This window comes from Erythrolamprus reginae, chromosome 13 (assembly GCF_031021105.1).
Source record: "Erythrolamprus reginae isolate rEryReg1 chromosome 13, rEryReg1.hap1, whole genome shotgun sequence".
NCBI classification, from domain to species: domain Eukaryota; kingdom Metazoa; phylum Chordata; class Lepidosauria; order Squamata; family Dipsadidae; genus Erythrolamprus; species Erythrolamprus reginae.
The window spans coordinates 10,639,824-10,662,900 of record NC_091962.1 but is presented as its reverse complement, the minus strand read 5'-3'; the positions used below and the strand labels follow the sequence as shown (position 1 = coordinate 10,662,900).

The following is a 23,077-nucleotide window of genomic DNA, read 5'->3' as shown; positions in this document are numbered from 1 at the left end:
TTTTCCTGTCTTTTGAAGGATCCCAAAATTCGGGAAACCCTGGGCTTTGGAGGTCCAGAACAACAACCGGAGGATAAACTTTTGACTGTGGTTCACGGACCTGACATGGTTAATGTGAGCTTCCTCAACTTCATGGCAGTTGTCCAAGACAATACAGCAAAGGTAAGGAAGCTCTGGAGGTGAAACCTGCATGAGCTTAGACCTAAAATTATACCACGTCTGTCTGCCTGCCTGCCTCTCTCTCTCTCTCTCTCTCTCTTTATCTCTATATCTATCTATCTATCTATCTATCTATCTATCTATCTATCTATCTATCTTTATCTCTCTCTCTCTCTATCTCTATTTATATCTATCTATCTCTCTATCTCTCTATCTCTATTTATCTCTCTCTCTCTCTCTCTCTCTCTATCTATCTATCTTTATTTATCTCTCTCTCTATATATATATATATATATATATTTATCTCTCTCTCTCTCTCTCTCTATCTATCTCTATTTATCTCTCTATCTCTATTTATCTCTCTCTCTCTATCTCTATTTATCTCTCTCTCTCTCTCTCTCTCTATTTATCTCTCTCTCTCTATTTATCTCTCTCTCTCTATCTATCTATCTCTCCCTCTCTCACTATCTATCTATCTATCTCTATTTATCTCTCTCTCTCTCTCTCTCTATCTATCTATCTCTATTTATCTCTCTCTCTCTCTCTCTATTTATCTCTATCTATCTATCTATCTATCTATCTCTATTTCTCTCTCTCTATCTATCTATCTATCTATCTCTATTTATCTCTCTCTCTCTCTCTCTATCTCTATCTATCTCTATCTCTCTCTCTCCCTCTATCTATCTATCTATCTATCTATCTATCTATCTATCTATCTATCTATCTCTATCTTTCTATTTATCTCTCTCTCTCTATTTATCTATATCTACCTATCTACCTACCTACCTATCTATCATTGTGTGTGTGTGTGTGTGTGTGTGTGTGTGTATGTCCTCGGAGAGGGGCGGCACACAAATCTAATCAATTATTATTATTATTATTATACTGTATATGGTTGATTTTCTGTCGAATCAAATCGATTCAAATCCCAGTAAGGGTATGTCTGCCTGATGAGGCCATAACAAGGTCAAAGTCGAAATAGATCTATACTACTAGGTACAAATCTGTCTGAATTTTTTTTCTCCCTGGGAAGCTAACTTTTTTTTACATGCCGGGAATTGATGTGCTTGGGGGACCGAGGATCCCAGAATATTTTTTCCATCTTGATTTTGATGGTTGTCTAAATTGTGCAGACAGAATGCCGTTGCTTCCAAATTTCCTGTCCAGGCAATTGTCCCTTTTTAGTTCTGGATTACTAATTAAGCTAAATAAATTGCAGGGAATTTCTCTGGCAGAGTTGCCAGCGGCTAATGGCCTACTGTTCTCATTTACAAAAATCACGGATGGTTGCAACCGTTGTGTCTCTCACGGCGTTTCTTCCAAAGTCATGGGGTGGGGGTTTTTTCCCCCGAACGTCTCTTAAAAACTTTTCCCCAAAAACGTTTTGGGAAACTTTTTAAAAAGCCTCGTCAACGAAAACCATCTCTTTCATTGCAACATCCGGGCACCGAAATGCCAGAAGCCGTAACAATTAAAAACAAAGTGTTTTAAACCGCGGTTTAATGGAACCGTGCAATAAAAAGGGCTTTTCGTTTTTACCCTGTGGGATTAAATAGCCAGAATCTTATCTTTCAGATTTGCAAAGAAATCCAAAGATTGCTCATCCTCTGGGCTGTCTTTTTGGAAAGCCGTTTTGGCTTGAAAACAGATCTGCCCCCTGGGTGAAAAATTGCTTCTTTTTGAATTCGCAACGTCCTTGAATGGCGTCTGTTCGCTCTCCAAATCAAATAGCAGTAGCATAGCAATAGCACTTATATCCCGCCTCACAGTCCTTTACAGCCCTCCCTAAGCGTAATCATATTGCCCCCAACAATCTGGGTCCTCATTTGACCGACCTTGGAAGGATGGAAGGCTGAGTCAACCTTCAGCCTACTGAGATTCGATCTGCCAAACTTCTGGCAGACGGTGATCGGACTTAATGTTTAAAAACCGGCTGAAATCTAGAAAGGCAGAAACTTTTATCCTGTTTTGGGGAGTCGCCGCTGTTCCAAAGCGGGCCGGTGTGTTTGCTGGGTTGCATTGTCAAGTTGTGGCCAGAAAAACAAGAGTATAGGTCAGTAACAGCAAACCTTTTTTTCCTCGGGTGCCGAAAGCGTGTGTGCCCACATCCATAATTCAATGCTCCACCCTCCCTGCGCATGTGGGCGCAATTCCCCCCTGTTGGTATCTCTCGGTATAGCTAGGCTATGAGACCTTTGACATACACTGAGCAGAGGATTTTAACAGAGTGTGGATGTGTGGCAAAGCCAAAGAAAAAAGAGACAGACTTAGTTATGCTTAATAAGTACTATTTACATATATACAAAATAGAAGCAATCCATAACAAGCACTAAGCCCTCCAATATAATAAGCACTAGGCAAATACACTCCCCCCTCAAGGCAAAGCAAAAGCAAATAAGCGTTAAAGCACCATTGAGGGAAGGAGCACTGGCGCCCTCTTATGGCGAACCAGCCCAAAATATTTAAAGTGATAGTACAAGAGACTACAATAGGTAGTTTACAATGGCAAACCCTAACAACCATGTACCTTGTACTAACATCCCCCCCGTACATACAACCCCCCCACGCATGCAAACATGACCCCGCTCTCCATACTTCGGTTATGGGCCTAGCAGGACTCCCTGAAGCCTCTAAAGGCCAGAAAGGGGCACTTTCCAGACTTCCAGTAGTCCCGTTTTTCACCACCACCACCCCAGCAGGCTCCAGCGGCTTTCTTGGAGCCCGAGGAGGGTAAAAACGGCCTCCCAGGGCTTCTGAGCGAGCGTTGTAATCACCTGGCATCCAAAATGGGCCACATGGAGACTCCTGGGAGGGGAGGCATTGGAAGGGCCAGCCGAAAATCACCTGGCCAGTGCTGAGCTAGGGCTGTTTTCTTTTTAATAAGGGGTTTTTAAGTGATTTTTAATTATTAGATTTGTTATATATTGTTTTGTTTTTGTTGTGAGCCGCCCCGAGTCTGCGGAGAGGGGCGGCATACAAATCAGATAGATAGATAGATAGATAGATAGATAGATAGATAGATAGATAGATAGATAAAGGCTTACAAGCCCACAGATAAGGCTCCGCGTGCCACCTGTGGCAGGTGTGCCATAGGTTCGCCATCATGAGTATAAGCGTATAGGATGAGCCGGGGTGGCGCAGCAGGTAGAGTGCTGTACTGCAGGCCATTGAAGCTGACTTGTAGATCTGAAGGTCAGCAGTTCAAATCTCATCACCGGCTCAAGGTTGACTCAGCCTTCCATCCTTCCGAGGTGGGTAAAATGAGGACCCAGAGTGTGGGGGCAATAGCCTAGCTCTGTTAAAAAAGTGCTATGGCTAACATGTTGTAAGCCGCCCTGAATCTAAGGAGAAGGGCGGCATAAAAATAGAATAAATAAATAAATAAATAAATAAATAAATAAATAAGAGTACAGTGGTACCTCTACTTAAGAACTTAATTCGTTCCATGACCAGGTTCTTAAGTAGAAATGTTCCTAAGTAGAAGGAATTTTTCACGTAGGAATCAATGTAAAAGCAACTAATGTATGCAAACCCATTAGGAAAGAAATAAATCTTGGAATTTGGGTGGGAGGAGGAGGAAGAAGAAGAGGAGGAGGACAGTCGCTCCCAAGGAAGAAGGTGAGGTGAGGGTAATAAAAAAAAATTCAAAACTTTAAGGCTTAAAAAAAAAAAGTTCGATCTGGACTGCCAAAGCCTCCTTAAGCGCCACCGAAAGGCTCCTCTGGCAGCCCAGAAAAGCCTGAGATGGCCGGGATTAAAGAGGGAATGGCAGGAAACTGACCAGGCCTTTGTATCACTCTCAAATTTCCTGGGAAATTTTTCCGGGCTCGGATTCTTAAGTAGAAAATGGTTCTTAAGAAGCGGCAAAAAAATCTTGAACACCCGGTTCTTATCTAGAAAAGTTCTTAAGTAGAGGTACCACTGTATTTGGAACAGTTGTTAAGTGAATCATGTCATTGGTCACGTTGATAACATGGTTGTTAAGTGAACCTAGGCTTACCCATTGACTTGGCTTGTCCAAAAGGGATCATGTGACCCCGGGACACTGCAACCGTCATACAAGACAGTGGCCAAGCATCTGGAATTTTGATCAGGTGACCATGTCGAGGCTGCGGTGGTCGCAAGCCTTTTTTCCAGTGTCGTCGTAGCTTTGAACAGTCACTAAACGAGCCGTCGTAATCTGAGGACTAAAGTCCCCCCTCCCCCCCTCCCCTTTTCCTTCTTCTGTTTCCAGATTTGGGCCGAGGAAGTGTTCAAGCTGGCCACCAACGTCCTCGCGCAAAACGCTTCCCGGAATACTTCTTTGCAAAAAGTGTAAGTGGTTTTTGTTCCGGCCACCATTCGGATAAAGGAAGCGGTGGGGGCGGGATTCCTAATTCGCAGACGCACCGTCTGACCTGCCTTGCGTTTGCAAACTGCACCGGCCCACGCAATTTCTTTGACATGAGAAGAATTGCATTAAATGTCGATTGAGGGGGGGGGGAGGGAGATGGGTTCAGGAGTGCTTATCTCTTCGACCCTGATAAGCAGCTCCACCTCTACTTCCTGCTCTGAGAACTGACTGTGCGCAATTGATCAAAGGAAATGGAGCCACTGCCCTTATGAAACCAGGTTGCAACGCCTCGGTCTCTTCAGCCTTGAGAGACGGCGTTGAAGGGGTGACTTGATCGAAGTGTATAAAATCACGCATGGGATAGAAAAGGCGGATAGAGAAAAATTATTTTCTCTTATCACACAATACTAGGATGAAGGGGCCCTTTCCAAAGCTCAGTGAGGACAAATAAAGGGAAATATTTCTTCACCCAGAGGGTCCTTGGTTGATGGAATTCCCTTCCAGAAGAGGTCATGACAGCTGTCAGCCTGGATAGCTTCAAGGCAGGATTAGACAGATTCATGGATGCCAAGTGTATCGGTGGTTATTGAAACGGATGTCCAAGTGCCGCCTCTATGTTGGTTGAGGCAGGCAGGATTCCCTTGGGTCCCTTTTGTTGGGGGGGGGGTCAAGGGAAAGAGAGGGTCTTGCCTTCTCTTCCTGCTCAAGATCCCCATGGACAATTGGTGGGCCACTGTGGGACACAGAATGCTGGACTCAATGGGCTTTGGCCTGATTCAGCAGGGCTCTTCTTATGTCCTTATGTTCTTATTGTGCGGTTGCAGCTACACCCGGTTGAAAATCCAGGTGAACCAAGATGGGAGGATCCCCGTCAAGAGGTGAGATGGTTTCCCTTGCTAGATTTCTTTTGGGTTGGTGGTCCGCATCTTCATTTTGTACTGTATGGTTGCATATTACACTAGGGTTTTTAGTTGTATTTTAAGTTATTAGATTTGTGCTACATGCTTATGCTTGTATCTATTCTGTGAGCCGCCCCATACAAATCTAATAAATAAATTAATAATAATAAATAAATTAATAAATAAATAATAATTGGGAAGCGCCCGACTGGTGATGAAATATGAAATCCAGCATAGTGATCTTGTTTGCTGTGTTGTACTGACATAATAATAATAATAATAATAATAATAATAATAATAATAATAATTTTGGTTCTGTAGGAGGGGGAATGGCGGGATGGGGACTTGAATTCTGCACTTGAGGGGAAGGGAAAAGAAAAGAAAGGGAAGGAGAAGGAAAGAAGGACAGAAAAACAGGAGGGGACGGGGAAAGAAAGAAAGGAAGATAAAAGATTGCAGTTTCGTGCACCACTGAATCAAAGGCTTTGCAGAAATCTATGTAAATTGCATCCATTGCTTTGCCTTGATCGAGTTGTGTAGCCCATATGTTTTTGCAGTGTAGGAGTTGCAGATTACAGGATAGATTTTTCCTAAAACCAAATGTTTCGTTAGAGAGTAGGTTGTTTGTCTCTAAGTAGAGGGTAAGGGATTGGTTAAAGACTGATTCCACAACTTTGCAGGTGACACAACATAAAGAGTGTTCTGTCGGGCTCTCTGGTAGACTTCTCCCAAAAATTCACAGGTACAAATTTCAGACACACACACCTTTGAAAATTCAAAACAATGTTCTTTATAATGACAATTCACTTAAACTAAGCCCTCTTTTGGTATAGCGAAGGGCACTTGTCTCCAAACAAACTGGTAATTTGTACAAGCCCCTTATCAGTTCTGTGATACTTAGCTTGCAGCTGTGAGGCAATTCACAGTCCTTCTTCTTTCACAAAGTGAAACACACTTTGCTCTGGTTTAGTTTCAAAGTGGGGAAAAATCAGCACACAAAAGGTCAAACACAGCAAAGCAGGCACGAAACACAATGATCAGATAATCCTCCACAATGGCCAAACCCACAGGCCGTTCTTTATAGCAGCCTCACTAATGACCACAGCCCCACCCAACCACAGGTGGCCTCATTTTCTTTGATAATAATCTCTCAGTTGTTGTTGCCTATGCATCGCTCTCCGCATGCGTGGCTGTATCATTAACTCTTGTTCCGAATCCAAGGAGGAGCTAGATAATTGATCTCCTTCTGAGCTGTCTGCCACACTCTCCTCCTCCCTATCACTCATGTCTTCTTGGTCAGAGGAGCCTTCATCAGCAGATTCCACCGGGGGCAAAACAGGCCTGCAGCATGTGGATGTCTCCCCCACATTCACAGTTCTTGGGGCAGGAGCTGGGTCAGAGCTAACCACAACAAAGATTGGTCTATAATTTTCGACTAAACTGGAGTCTCCATTTTTGAAGATAGGGATGACCGTGGCTAGTGACCACAAGCTGGGCATGGAGCCGGTCTCAAAAGATATTTCAAAGATTATGCTTAGAGGTCCTGCTGAGGCAGAGGAAAGCTTTTTTAAGACGGAAGCACATAGCCCATCAAGTCCAATAGATAGAGATGGTTTTAGATTGCGTAGTGCTTTTTCAATTTTATCTTCTGTAAAATCGACTTGTATTAGATCGTTGTACTTATTTGCGGTACGATTAGGAAATATTGGGTGTGAACCATTGCTGCTTGCAAAGACTGAGCTGAGGGATGTGTTTAAAAGGTTGGCTTCCTCATTACAGTCATTACTGTTAGGTTCTTTTAGGGGTGGGATGGATTTTGATCTATACACTGCTTTTACAGCCCTCTGTAAGCGGTTTATAGTCGGCGTAAGGCCCCCCATCAATGTGGGTCCTCATTTTACCAAGCTCAGAAGGACAGAAGGCCGAGTCAACCTTGAGCCTGGTGGCAGTGGGCAGAACTTGCCTGCAATGCTGCCTTCTAATGGAATTTAGTGGAAACTAAACAAGGAGAGATGTAACTTAGAACTAAGGAGGAATTTCCTGACAGAACAGTGGAACAGCTTGCCTCATGAAGTTGTGAATGCCCCAACCCTGGACGTTTTTAAGCAGATGTTGGATAACCCTCTGTCTGAAGTGGGGTGAGGTTCCCTGCCTAAGTAGGGGGTTGGACTAGAAGACCTCCAAGGTCCCTTCCAACTCTGTTATTGTTGTTGTTGTTATTATTATTCACTGCGCCACCATAGCTCTTATAAAATTATTTATAAGAGCTATGGGGGTGTCTGGCGGGGCCTAGGGGAAGAGCCTTCTCTGTGGCGGCCCCGGCCCTCTGGAATCAACTCCCCCCGGAGATTCAAACTGCCCGCACTCTCCTCACCTTCCTTGAAGACTTATCTATGTCGCCAGGCATGGGACAATTACAATATCAACTTTATTTGATTAGTCAATCGACCATATCAAAGCGATAAAAAGGACCACATCGGTCGTCATAAAACTGTGACTGGTTAAAATACAATAAAATTGGCTAAAATAGAGGGAATTTGAATAAATAATAAGTTAAAATGCAGTATAATATGCTAAAATTGAGTAGGAAAACATGAGAATATAACTCGTGCAAAGGATTATATTAAACAAATCTAAGATACTGATATAAAATATTCTTAAGTGAGTTCATCTCCTTTGCATGCCACCCCAATATGTTCTATAAAACGTATTCTCATCTGAACAGCCTGTAAACTTAGCGGTTCTAGAAACTACATATATATTTGTACCCTGAAGAAAATATGGGACAATGAATGTATCCCCTTCTCTGACCATTAAGAGTTATGTGTGGTTGTAATTGTATAGTATTGATTGTTTTTTTAAGATAGTGGGTTTTTAGTCATAATTTTAACTATTAGATTTGCATTGTATTGTTTTATTGCAGTTGTGAGCCGCCCCGAGTCTTCGGAGAGGGGCGGCATACAAATCCAAATAATAAATAAATTATTATTACTATTATTATTATTAAGACTGGAAGCTTAGATTGCAGATAGTTTGGCTCCTGTTTTGCAAAGTTTGGGTTGTGTCTGGATTGCTCGGGAGTTGGCTGAGGATGCCACCGCTCTCTTGCCAAGGGCTGGCCAGGAGCCAAGGCATTGCTCAGCACCAATTTTGACGTTGGCCCCTGCTTGCAGCCCGTGAAATTCAGACCGTCCTGGAAGACTCGCCCGCCGAGTATTGTCCAAAGCGCCACAAAGTTGTGTGGCTGCAGGGAACAATCTCCACATTTTTCGCAGCTCCTTTGACGTCACCTCCTCCGCGCTCTGTTTGGGAGAGATAAGCCCAGCTGGGTTTGGTTCCATGCGGCCTCCCCTCCCTAAGTTCGTTTGATGGGATGAATAATATTTTAGCCTACCCAGAAGAGTCTAGACCAGTGATGGGGAAGCTTTTTTGGGGTTCGTGTGCCAAAAGAGGTGGGTGTGGGTGTGCTAGCACACGCACACCCACACCTACACACACAACTGGTGTATACACACAGGCCTTTCTCAACCCTGGTACTGTTTGCCCAAACAGACAAACAGGAAGTTTCGGAAAAACGTACTTCCGGTTTGCCTGTCGTGCTGGGTTTTTTTGCACTCCGGAGGGTTCAGGGAAGATTCCTGTGGCAAAAAAGAGCACAACGGGCAAACCGGAAGTTCAGAAAACCCACTTCCGGTTTTGGAGAACGCACTTCCGGAAGCTTCCATGTGAACCCTCCGGAGTGCAGAAAACAGCACAAGGGGCAAACCCGGAAGAGCGTTTTTCCGAACGTCTGGTTTGTCTGTCGGGTGATATTTTTGCCTCTGGAGGGCGAAACGGCCCAGCTGGCCATTGAATGCAAAGTCAGGGCAAAGTCTTGTGTGCCCTCCAATGTGGCTCCGCGTGCCACCTGTGGCACCCACGCCATAGGTTCGCCATCACAGTTCTAGAATTATTATTATTATTATTATTATTATTATTATTATTATTATTATTATTATTAATTAGATTTGTATGCCGCCCCTCTCCGCAGACTCGGGGCGGCTCACAGCAGTGATAAAAACAATATACAGTAACAAATTTAATATTAAAGTTTAAAATAACAATTTTACATTAAAAAGCCTAAAACCCCCCCCAATATATAAAAAACATACATGCAAACATATCATACATACAGCTACAAAGGCAAGGGGGGGGGGATGTCTCAGTTCCCCCATGCCTGACAACAGAGGTGGGTTTTAAGAAGTTTACGAAAGGCAGGGAGGGTGGGGGCAGTCCTGATATAAGAGCATTGGAAGGGGCCTTGGAGGTCTTCTAGTCCAACCCCCTTTCTCAAGCAGGAGACACGAGACCAGGGGTGTCAAACTCAACTTTTTTTAAAAAAAAAATGGTTTCCTTCTCGCAGCATTCTCAAAATGTTCTCGGCTGACAAGAAGCGAGTGGAGACAGCCCTGGAATCCTGCGGCCTGAACTTCAACAGGGTATGTTCCTCGGGGGGGGGGGGAGGTGTGGGGGCAGGGGAGGTGGCTAGAGATCCTGAGTCCCGCCCCGAGTCTTTGGAGAGGGGCAACATACAAATCTAATAAATTATTATTATTATTATTATTATTATTACTCCCCAGCCTCACCCCAAACCTTTGAGTTTGTCTTGATCCTTAAGTCTTCTTAGGAGGAGGAGGAGGAGGAGGAAATAACAAAGGAGGAAGTAGTGTAGTAGTAGGAAGTAGACAGGAGGAGGGAGGAGGAGGAAAGAGGAGGGGGAGGAAAGAATAAAGAGGGAGGAAGGGGAAGGAGGGAGGAAGAAAAGAGGGAACAAGAAAGAAAGAGGAGGGAGGAGAGGAAGAAAGAGGAGAAGAAGGAAAGAATAGATAAAAGAGGGGAAGGAAGAGGAAAAAGGAAGAGGAAGGAGAGGAGGAGGAGGGAGGAGTGGTGGAAAGGAGGAAAGAATAAAGAAGAGGGAGGAGAGAGGAGAGGCGGAGGAAAGAGGAGAAGAAGGAAAGAATAAAGAAGAGGAGGAGAAGAGGCGGAGGACAAAAGAGGAGGAGGAGAGGAAGAAGAGGAGAAAAGAGGGAAGGAGTAGGAAAGAACAAAGGAGGAGGAGGGAGAGGAGGAGGAGGGAGGGAGGAGAAGGAAAGAGCAGAAGGAGGAAAAAAATAAAGGAGAGGAGGAGAAGAAGGAAGGAGGGATGAGGAGGAAGGAGAGAGGAAGAGGAGAAAGAGAAGGGAGGAAGAATAAAGAAGAGGACCAGAGAAGAAGAAAGCTGGCTGGCTGGGGGATTCTGGGAGTCGAAGTCCACACATCTCAAAACTCGCTAAGAGGTGGAGGAACCCAATTTAGGCCTATTCCTAAATCTCCGGGCCAATTTGATGGTCCAACACCCTGTTCTGACCCTCCTTCCGGCTTCCCCAGAACCTCAAGAAATAATCCCCGTTTCTCCGGCATCCTCAGCCCGTTCGCCTTCATTTCTTTCCTCCCCAGAGCGAGTCGATCAAACCGGAAGAATTCACCCTGGAGATCTTCGAACGCTTCCTCAACAAGCTTTGCCTCCGTCCCGACATCGACAAAATCCTGCTGGAGATGTGAGTAAAACGAGACCCTCGTTTGCGGATGGGAGGCCTCGACTTGCGACCATAATGTTGTCTTGCCCGTTACGGTCATAATATTAGATTTGTTATTGTATATTGTTTTATCACACTGTTGTGAGCCGCCCCGAGTCTGCGGAGAGGGGCAGCATACAAATCTAATTAATAATAATAATAATAATAATAATAATAATAATAATAATGATAATAATAATAATGATAATGTCTCGTTGAGCCGCCCCGAGTGTGCGGAGAGGGGCGGCATACAAATCTAATTAATACTAATAATACTAATACTAATAATACTAATAATAATAATAATAATAATAATAATAATAATAAGTCTCAGCGATCCTAAATTGCAACACCCACCCACAACCCACCCAATTTTTTGACCTTTTTTTTTGCAACGGTTGTTAAGCAAATCACCTCCGTTCGCTATGCAGTGTCTTCGCCCAACAGGAATGCCCCTGAAATAGGTCGTAAAATGGGGCAAAACCCATTTAATTGTCTCGATGAGCAGCGGAAGTGCTGGGGTTCGGTTGCCGTCGTAAGTCAAGGACTATATGCCGCCTGTAGGTTCTGTAGCCTAATCCCCCCCCCCCCCTCACATACACACTTGGATCTCAGCACTGAAAAAAGTGGATTGGGACTTTTTCACACTTACGACCATTGCAGCATCCCTTTGAAGACGACTGACTCATATTTACGACGGTTACGTGATCCCCTTTTGTGACCTCCTGACAAGCAAAGTCAGCCAGATTCATGTAACAGCCGTGCGAATAGCTCGTAAAACGGGACAAACCTCGCCGTACAAGTGTCTCGCTTAGCGACAGGAATGGTTGCAGTCGTAAGTCCAGGACTGTCAGTATCTGACTCCATTTTTTTATTCCCCCCCCCCCTTGTTCTTTTTCTCTCCTCATCCGATCAGCGGAGCCAAGGGGAAGCCCTATCTCAGCCTCGACCAGCTGCTGGAATTCATCAACCAGAAGCAGCGAGACCCCCGTCTGAACGAGGTCTTGTACCCTCCCCCTGACACGGGCGCAAGTGCGCCAACTGATCGACAAGTACGAACCCAACCAGCAGTTCCAGCAAAGGGGTAAGATGTCTGTTCCTGACCCAGCTCCTCAGGCGCGACAAACCCTCCGTTGTGTCAATCAACCCTTCCTTCCTTCCTTCCTTCCTTCCTTCCTTCCTTCCTTCCTTCCTTCCTTCCTTCCTTCCGTCCTTCCTTCCTTCCGTCCGTCCTTCCTTCCTTCCTTCCTTCCTTCCTTTCTTCTGTCCTTCCTTCCTTCCATCCTTCCTTCTTTCCTTCCTTCCTTCCTTCTTTCCTTCCTTCCTTCCTTCTGTCATTCCTTCTGTCCTTCCTTCCTTCCTTCCTTCCTGCCTTCCCGCCTTCCTGCCTTCCTTTATTATTTGTATTTATATTCCATTGACTTCAAAAAGGACTTAGAGCAGCTAACAATAATCATAAATATATCAACGATAAAAATACAGTGTTCCCTTGATTTTCGCGGGGGATGCGTTCCGAGACCCGCCCGCGAAAGTCGAATTTCTGCGAAGTAGAGATGCAGAAGTAAATGCACCATTTTTGGCTATGAACAGTATCCCTTAACCCTTTAAACCCCTAAATTGCAATTTTCCATTCCCTTAGCAACCATTCAGATTATTACTCATCATGTTTATTTATTAAAGTTTATTTTAAAAAATATTTATTAAAGGCAGACGAAAGTTTTGGCGATGACATTTGATGTCATCGGGTGGAAAAAACCGTGGTATATGGGAAAAAACCCGCAAAGTATTTTTTAATTAATATTTTTGAAAAACCGTGGTATAGACTTTTCGCGAAGTTCGAACCCGTGAAAAATCGAGAGAACACTGTATAGCAATAACCGCCCCATCAACATTAAATTTAATAAATAAAATTTCCAAAATTGCAGAGATGAACAAGATGACAATGGAAATACAAGAAAGGGACAATTCTGAATTCTACCAGAATTGTAGCAGATGCTATGATTGAATAAAAAAATATATATTTAAAAGCCTAAATATCAATAACAGCCAAATCTTTCACAATTTGAAAGTGTACAGGAAAAAGGAAAAAAAAAATAAGCAATCTTTTTACTCCCATCGTTCACTGGATACACTAGTACAGTATTCTGAAAAAATAAAATAAATAGAATAGAATAGAATTTTATTGGCCAAGTGTGATTGGACACACAAGGAATTTGTCTTGGTGCAGATGCTCTCAACGTCCATAAAATAAAATATACATTTGTCAAGAATCATGTGGTACGACACTTAATGATTGTCACAGGGGTCAAATAAGCAATGAAGAAGCAATATTAATAAAAATCTTAGGATACAAGCAACAAGTGACAGTCGTAAAAATGGCTGTAGCAATAGTGTTGATATACAATTGCAACTATGAAAGACAATATATGTTTGTGTAGGTCGTGTTTTGTTTTTGTTTTTTGTTTCTGTTTGTTTTGTGGTATTTATGTCTTTTTTCTTAATGTAAATAATAAAGATTATTTAAACAAAAAATATAGCAGTAACATCAGCGATACAATAAAAACAATAATAATCCTACAAAAAACCTTTCATACTCGCAGTCAATCCTAGTTCCGGGCCTGCTGGAAAAGCCAGGTCTTAATGGCTTTCTGGAATGACTGGTAGGGAGGAGATAATGAGAATCTCTGGGGCCAGTTCATTCCAAGGGGTCGGAGCCACCACAGAGAAGGCTCTTCCCCGAGGCCCCGCCAAATGACATTGTTTGGAGGATGGGACCTGGAGCAGGTTGGCCGCAGCGAGGTATGAGGGAGAGTTTGTCCCCGTTTTATTACTTTTCTTGCCACATTTGTTAAGTAAATCACTGCAGTTGTTAAACGAGTAACACGGTTGTTAAGCGAATCTGGCTTTCCCCAGAGCCTGACTCCGGAATCCCATCTCCATGGGGGATGCTGCAACAGTCATAAGTGTGGAGAAACGGTCATAAGTCACTTTTTGTAACTTGGAACGGTCACTAAATGAACGGTTGTAAGTGGAGGACTGCCTGCAATAGCAACAATATAGGGCAGGTTCTTGAATTGTGGTTGAAATAATTTTTTTTGTGTGTGCTCGCTTCCTCGTTCTTTTCAATCAATTACCTTTTATTTGAAATTCTTGGAGTTTCTCACGACTTTAAGCCAAGCGAGTTCTGGTCCGACTGGATCCTCAACTCTTTCTCTTCCTTTCCCAGATCAGATGTCCCTGGAGGGCTTTGGGCGGTACTTGGGGGGTGAAGAGAACACCATTGTGCCCCCCCGAAAAGCTGGACCTGAGTGACGACATGACGCATCCGCTGAGCAGCTACTTCATCAATTCTTCGCATAATACCTACCTCACAGGTACGTAGAGATAGTGGGCTTGGCAGTTGTGTAGGCCTCTCTCTCTCTCTGTCTCTGTGTCTCTCTCTCCTGCGTGTGTGTTTGTTTGTGTATGGGTTTATCTTTATTTTTCTATCTATCTATCTATCTATCTATCTATCTATCTATCTATCTATCTATCTACTCTTTCTCCCTCTCTCTCTCTCTCTCATATCTATCTCTACCTACCTACCTACCTCTCTCTATCTCTATCTGTTTGTCTGTCTGTCTATCTATCTACCTACCTACCTCTCTATCTCTATCTATCTATCTATCTATCTATCTCTACCTACCTACCTATCTATCTATCTATTTATCTCTACCTACCTACCTCTATCTCTATCTATCTATCTATCTATCTATCTATCTATCTATCTATCTATCTCTACCTACCTACCTACCTACCTACCTATCTATCTATTTATCTATCTCTACCTACCTACCTCTATCTACCTATCTACCTATCTACCTATCTACCTATCTATCTCTACCTACCTACCTACCTATCTATCTATCTATCTATCTATCTATCTATCTATCTATCTATCTATCTATTTATCTATCTCTACCTACCTACCTCTATCTACCTACCTAGCTATCTACCTACCTACCTACCTACCTACCTACCTATCTATCTATCTATCTATCTATCTATCTATTTATCTATCTCTACCTACCTACCTCTATCTATCTACCTACCTACCTACCTACCTATCTCTCTCTCTCTCTCTATATATATATATATGATGGTCTTGGCATATTTGGGTTTCTTCCCGTGTAGGATTTGGAAATTTCTGGCGACGTTTTGACGAGGTCCTAGAACAAGGACAGAAGCACCTGCCTGAAGATGACGAGTGGGACCTTGTCGAAACGTTGCCAGAAATTTCCAAATCCTACACGGGAAGAAACCCGAATATGCCAAGACCATCATATATTTCGGCCTTATCTTGGCCTCATCAGCTAGCCATACCCACTGGGACTTGAACCTGCAACCTTTGCCTTGTAAGGCAGAGAATTATCCTCCAGGCTACAGTATCCAATCCGCTATCTCTCTTTCTTTATATCTCTATCTATCTTTGTACCATCTCTCTCCTCTCTCTCTCTTTCTTCAAAAGGTTATTTGAAACCTACCAAAATTTAACCAAATGAATTCCACATGCCAATCCTTTCCAATCCCTTAAAAAAATCTCTCCCCCTCTCTTTCCTCCCCTGCCCTTCATTTTCAATCCCCTGCTTGGGAGCAAATCCCCACGTTACACACTGTTGCTAGTGAGTTCTTTAATTCAAGACGATTGGAAGAAGCATTTGGACGTCAAAGCATTAAAACTGAGTTGTGGCCCAGAGAAGAATTTAATGACTCATTTTTTATGGCTTGCACTGAATGTTTTATTGACATTCCTGCAATTAACACTACGCAGAGAGGAGACTCCACCCTGTTCTTTATTGGTACAATTTGTGTTTTTTTTTTACCCTTTATCACAGAGATGGGGAATTTTTGCTTTAAGTCAGCATTTCTCAACCTTAGCTATGTGAAGATGTGTGCATTTCAACTCCCATAAGTTTTCAGCCAGCATGCTTTAATATGATAATAATAATAATAATAATAATAATAATAATAATAATAATAATAATGATGAGCTGCCCCGAGACTGTGGAGAGGGGCAGCATACAAATCTAAATAATAATGATAATGATAATAATAATAATAATAATATTAATATACTAATATAATAAAAATAAAATATAATAAAAATAAGACTAATACTGGCGGCACAAGAACAGGCCATTAGAACAAATGCTGTCAAAGCCAGAATTGAAAAATCAACAGACGATCCAAAGTGCAGACTCTGTAAAGAAACAGATGAAACAATCGATCACATACTCAGCTGCTGCAAAAAGATCGCACAGACTGACTACAAGGCGTAGACATGATGCTGTGGCACAGATGATCCACTGGAACTTGTGCCGGAACTACCATCTTACCAGTGGCAAATAACTGTGGGATCATAAGCCCGAAAAAGTGGTCGAAAATGAACAAAAAAACCTACTATGGGACTTCCGACTTCAGACTGACCGAATTCTGAAGCATAACATACCAGACATTGTGATCGTGGAGAAAAAGAAAGTATGGATCATCGACATCGCAATCCCAGGAGACAGCAGAATTGAGGAGAAGCAGATAAAGAAATTAGTGAAATACGAAGATCTAAAAATCGAGCTGCAATGACTCTGGCAATAAGCCCCGTGAAAGGGTCCCAGTGGTACTTGGCACGCTGGGCGCAGTGCCAAAGGATCTCAGCGGACTTTTGAAAACCATCGGAATTGACAAAATCTTCATCTGTCAAATGCAAAAAGGCCGCTTTACTGGGATCGGCAAACATAATTCGCCACTACATCACGCAGTCCTAGGTGCTTGGGAAGCGCCCGACTGGTGATGAAATACGAAATCCAGCATAGTGATCTCGTTTGCTGTGTTGTATTGACATAATAATAATAATAATAATAATAATAATAATAATAATAATAATAGATTTGTATGCCGCCCTTCTCCAAGGACTCCGAGTGGCTCACAAGATTTGTGGACTACAACTCCCAGAATTCCCCAGCTAGCATGCTTTAAGATTCATGGACTCCCAGAATTCCAGAGCTGGATTGCTTTAAGATTTGTGGACTACAACTCCCAGAATTCCCCTGTCAGTATTCTTTACGCCGTGTGGACTACAACTCCCAAAATTTCCCAGCCAGCTTTCTTTCGGATATGTGGACTTCAACTCCCAGAGCTCCCAGCCAACATTCTGAGAATCCTGGGAGTTGAAGTCCCCCCCCCCCCTCTTAAGTTGCAAGGTCGCGAAACAGGGCTTCATTATTATGTGAACTCCAGTTCCCAGCAGTCTTTGCAAACTTGTCCAAAAGTGAAGCATGTTGGGAACTGGAGTTTTGCAACAGCCGGGGGAAGCAAAGCCACCCGTACTAACTGCAGATGGCTTGAACATTGTGGCAAAACCTAATGTGGTTGGCTTGATCTTGGCTTAGAGCAGCCCATGAGGCCAACCGTTGCTGCTTATTGCTTAGAGCAGTGTTTTTCAACCAGTGTGCCTTGGCACACTAGTGTGCTGCGAGACAGGGTCAGGTGTGCCGTGAAGCTCAGAGAAAGAAAGGAAGAGAGAGAGAGAGAGAAAGAAAGAAAGAGAGAAAGAAAGCAAGAGAGGAGAGAAAGAAAGCAAGAGAGCGAGTGAGAGAGAAAGAGAACAAAAGAGAGAGAGAAGGCAAGAGAGAGAGAGAACAAGAAAGCAAGAGAGAAAGAGAGAGAGAAAGAGAGAGCAAGAAAGCAAGAGAGAGAAAGAGAGGGAGAGAGGGAGAGAGAAAGACATAGAGGGAGGGAGGGAGGGAGGGAGGGAGAAAGAGCAAAAAAGAGAGGAAGGAAGGAAGAGAAAGAAAGAGGGATGGAGAGAGAGAGAAAGAAAGAAAGATGAAGGGAGAGAGAGAGAAATAGAGTGAAAGGGGAGGAAGAGAGAGAGGGACAATTTTTTTATCCAAACTTTTTTTAGCCCCCCCCCCCCCCCCCCCCGCTCAATGTGCCCCAGGGTTTCATAAATGTAAAAAATGTGCCGCGGCTCAAGAAAGGTTGAAAATCACTGGCTTAGAGGACAAGAGACGTAGAAGACCAGCCTCCAGGCCCAGGTGCGAATCCAGCCACTTAAAACGTACACGTAGAAAAACGGAGCCAGCAGGCCTAAAGAAAAGCAGCTCAACCGCGGAATAATTTCAAATAATTGAAGGTGGGGAATCATTTCCCACCTCCAATTATTTCATGTCTTCCGTGTTGCAGCCTCTGGAGACGTCATCCCAATTAGTCGGCGCCAAAGAATGGAGAAATTTTTTCTCTCTCGGATAATAGCTGGCAATTTCCTAGCGTTCCCCGGAGGGAGAAGTGGAGTGTAACAAAAGCCTTTCTGGCCTCAGTTTGTGAAGCGAAACGCTTGCACCGTAGGGAAGCCCCCGGAGAAGAAATATTTGCAGAAACACAACCAGAACAAATAGGCATTCTCCAAGCATCCTCTTAGAAACATAGAAACATAGAAGACTGACGGCAGAAAAAGACCTCATGGTCCATCTAGTCTGCCCTTATACTATTTCCTGTATTTTATCTTACAATGGATATATGTTTATTATCCCAGGCATGTTTAAATTCAGTTACTGTGGATTTATCTACCACGTCTGCTGGAAGTTTGTTCCAAGGATCTACTCCTCTTTCAGTGAAATAATATTTTCTCACGTTGCTTTTGATCTTTCCCCCAACTAACTTCAGATTGTGTCCCCTTGTTCTTGTGTTCACTTTCCTATTAAAAACACTTCCCTCCTGGACCTTATTTAACCCTTTCACATATTTAAATGTTTCGATCATGTCCCCCCTTTTCCTTCTGTCCTCCAGACTATACAGATGGAGTTTCATGAAGTCTTTCCTGATACGTTTTATGCTTAAGACCTTCCACCGTTCTTGTAGCCCGTCTTTGGACCCCTTCAATTTTGTCAATATCTTTTGTAGGTGAGGTCTCCAGAACTGAACACAGTATTATTCCAAATGTGGTCTCGCAGCACTCTATATAGAGGGGTCACAATCTCCCTCTTCCTGCTTGTTATACCTCTAGCTATGCAGCCAAGCATCCTACTTGCTTTTCCTACTGCCCGACCACACTGCTCACCCATTTGGAGACCATCAGAAATCACTACCTCTAAATCCTTCTCTTGTTCGAAGTTAACTTGGTTTCTTTTTTCTTGTCCACCGGAAATTAGTTGCAGGGTTAACATTGCTTGCAGGTTGTCTTTGACTTACGACCATTTGTTTTATTGATTCAGGACTTGTCTACAACCTGGATTTAACAACTTCTAGCCCTCTCCCGCCCCCACCCCCCAAAGAAATCCCTCCAGCGTCACATGACGAAACTGCAAGCATTTGGCAACTGGGTCTCTTTCCTACTTGGGAAGGGGGGGGTTTATTTATTTATTTTATGTATTTATTTTATTAATTGGACTTATAGGGTGCCCCTCTCCGTGGACTCGGGGCGGCTTACAACATTTTAGTAAAAAATACAATAGATAAAACAGTCTAGTTTTTGGGTTGGACTGGAAGACCTCCAAGATCCCTCCCAATTCTGTTTTCCTTCCTTCCTTCCTTCCTTCTCCTCTTTCCTTCCTTCCCTTCTTTCTCCATCTGTCTTTATTCCTTCCTTCCTTCTTTCTCCATCTGTATTTATCTATTCCTTCCATCTCAATGGGCATCTAACTCTTCCTCCCTCCCTCCCTCCCTCCCTCCCTTCCTTCCTTCTCCTCTTTCCTTCCTTCCCTTCTTTCTCCATCTGTCTTTATTCCTTCCTTCCTTCTTTCTCCATCTGTATTTATCTATTCCTTCCATCTCAATGGGCATCTAACTCTTCCTCCCTCCCTCCCTCCCTCCCTCCCTCCCTCCCTTCCTTCCTGATTAGACAACCATTTGTATGAAATAGTATAGGATCGCCTGCTTGAGCAGGGGGTTGGACTAGAAGACCTCCAAAGGTCCCATCCAACTCCTACATGATTCTGTTACGTCCATTTGAGCATCCGGTGGCCACGCAGCCACGTTTTATGTCGTTTTCGCTGAGATTTTCCTTCTGTCTTTCAACAAAATCATGGCAGCAAGTTCGCTTATAAGAATTGTCAGAATAAAAAGGTTGTAAAATCGGTGCTAGTTGCATGTGTGTCATGACTCACAATCTTCTTCTTCCTTCTTCTTCTTCTTCTTCTTCTTCTTCTTCTCCTCCTTCTTCTTTCTTCTTCTCCTTCTTCCTTCTTCTTCTTCTTCTTCTTCTTTGTCCTCCTCCTCCTCTTTCTCCTTCTTCTTCTTCCTCCTCCTTTCTCCTTCTTCCTCCTCCTCCTCTTTCTCCTTTTTCTTCTTCCTCCTCCTCCTTCTTCTTCTTCCTTGTCCTCCTCCTCTTTCTCCTTCTTCCTCCTCCTTCACCTCTTCCCCTTCTTCTCCTTCCCCCTCCTCATTATGCAGCTGAGTGCTTAACCGTCTCTTATCCGAGACCTGGTATCTTTTCATCCATCCCCCAAGGTCTTCCTCACATACCATCACGCCGTCTCCTTTACAGCCCAAAAAACTAGGGAAGCTCCCTTCTGAACCTCTTTCTCCATCCATGACACAGCTGAGGGTTCGGCTGTTCTCTTATCTAACCGTTTCCCCTGCCTGCAGCTCTTCCTAATGTGTCTCCCAAAGCCATTCCTTACCATTTCCCCCTGTTTTTACCTTCCAGCTGGGCAGTTGACGGGCAATTCTTCCGTGGAAATGTACCGCCAGGTGCTCTTAAGCGGGTGCCGCTGTATCGAACTTGATTGCTGGAAGGGGCGTCCCCCGGATGAAGAGCCCTTCATCACTCACGGCTTCACCATGACAACAGAAATCCCTTTCAAGGTACTCTTCCAGCCCCCCTGGGTAGATTGTCTTCCTGGAGGGCAGGAGACCACCCACCCCTCCCTTCACCTTTTCAACCCAGCCTTTCCTCTGAAGGCTAGAAATCTAGGAATCGGGCAACCCCTCCTCTTGAGGCAGGAACCGAGGGAGATGGGCGGTGAAAAATATGAAATATAAATGAAGTAAACCTCTGTGGCCCTGTTTCCCCAAACTTGGCAACTTGAAGATGAGTGGACTTCAACTCCCAGAATCCCCCAGCCAACATGCTTTAAGATGGGTGGACTTCCACTCCCAGAATCCCCCAGCCAGCAGGCTTTAAGATGGGTGGACTTCAACTCCCAGAATCCCCCAGCCAGCAGGCTTTAAGATGGGTGAACTTCAACTCCCAGAATCCCCCAGTCAGCAGGCTTTAAGATGGGAGGACTTCCACTCCCAGAATCCCCCAGCCACCGTGCTTTAAGAGGGGTGGACTTCAACTCCCAGAATCCCCCAGCCAGAATGTTTTAAGATGGGTGGACTTCAACTCCCAGAATCCCCCAGTCAGAATGCTTTAGGATGGGTGGACTTCAACTCCCAGAATCCCCCAGCCAGAATGCTTTAGGATGGGTGGACTTCCACTCCCAGAATCCCCCAGCCAGCATTCTTTAAGATGGGTGGACTTCAACTCCCAGAATCCCCCATGCTGTTTATCTACTACTCCATGGCAAACCTTGATCGTTTTTCTCGCATCTTTCTCTTCCCAACGCTTCATCCCTTCACTCGCCTCTCACTCTGTTTCAGGAGGTCATCGAAGCCATCGCGGAAAGCGCCTTCAAGACCTCGCCCTACCCAGTCATCCTTTCGTTCGAGAACCACGTTGATTCGTGAGTAAAGCTCCCTGCGGCCGGAGCAGATCCTGGTGACGGGGCTGGGCACTGCTAATCTATGTATGTCCCGCGATTGCTCAGTTTGGCTGGACAGCCAGGCCTAGGAAGAGTTATGGTCATCCCAAACCTCTCCCATTTAAGGATTATGGTGGCCACTGTGCTCTTAGGAACCTGGAGTGCTGCAAAAATTCTTTTGTAACCTTGGCCAGATGTGTGCCTTGCCACAATTTTGTCTCTGAGCTCCTTGGGCAGTTCCTTTGGCCTCATGCACTCTGAGCTGTGAAGTCTTATATAGACAGGTGTGAGCCGTTTCCTAATCAAGTCCAATCAGTTTAATTAAACACAGCTGGACTCCAATGAAGGATAGAACCATCTCTGGAATAAGTAGGGAATGGGCAGCACGTGAGTTAAATATGAGCATCACACCAAAGGGTCTGAATACTTACTTTTTTAAAAAAAAGCTTTTATAGAATAGAATAGAATAGAATAGAATAGAATTTTATTGGCCAAGTGTGATTGGACACACAAGGAATTTGTCTTGGTGCATATACTCTCAGCGTACATAAAAGAGAAAGATGCATTTTATTGAAAATTCATAAAAGCAAACAATGGTACCTACAGAAAATAGGGAGATATCTTAGTCTCTCTTTCCTTGCTTATTTATTTATTTATTTATTTATTTATTGATTGATTGATTGATTGATTGATTGATTGATTGATTGGATTTGTATGCCGCCCCTCTCCGGAGACTCGGGGCGGCTAACAGCAATAACAAGACAGTGTACAATAATAATCCAATACTAAAAACGATTAAAAACCCATTAATATAAAAACCAAACATACGTACAGACATACCATGCATAGAATTGTAAAGGCCCAGGGGGAAAGAGGATCTCAATTCCCCCATGCCTGGCGACAGAGGTGGGTTTTAAGTAGCTTACGAAAGGCAAGGTGGGTGGGGGCAATTCTAATTTCTGGGGGGAGTTGGTTCCAGAGGGCTGGGGCCGCCGTAGAGAAGGCTCTTCCCCTGGGTCCCGCCAATTTTACATCTTATGCGGTTTTTCATATCGATATATTTCTTGCTTTTCTAACCTAACTCTATGTTCATGTGTAAATAAAAAAAGAAGATCAAACAAATAAACAAGCAAAACACACACAAACACGCATAAAAGGGGCTTAAATACACAACTGATATCAAGAGAAGGAAGAAAGAAAGATTAGATAAAAGAAAAACATACTCAAATACTTTCCTAATCAATTTGATAGGATTTGCCAGATTTTTTTAAAAAAAAATAAAATCTTGAGTTCATCTAATTATAAATCATGTTTATTTTTGCAAGTCTGACATCAATGAAAAAAAGTAAAGCACTCCAAATAGATTTTGTC

The 23,077-nt window shown here is 43.6% G+C and overlaps 1 protein-coding gene across 1 annotated transcript in view; it reads left to right on the top strand.

Annotated features, from left to right (window-relative positions):
- Positions 1-23,077, top strand: part of PLCB3 (phospholipase C beta 3) — a 79,299-nt gene that overhangs the window by 25,498 nt on the left and 30,724 nt on the right. The window contains 11 exon segments of the mRNA XM_070766218.1: positions 19-162; positions 4,394-4,473; positions 5,317-5,370; positions 9,794-9,869; positions 10,867-10,967; positions 11,902-11,998; positions 12,000-12,069; positions 14,212-14,270; positions 14,272-14,359; positions 20,668-20,825; positions 21,606-21,688. Coding sequence (XP_070622319.1) covers positions 19-162; positions 4,394-4,473; positions 5,317-5,370; positions 9,794-9,869; positions 10,867-10,967; positions 11,902-11,998; positions 12,000-12,069; positions 14,212-14,270; positions 14,272-14,359; positions 20,668-20,825; positions 21,606-21,688 — 1,010 coding nt within the window.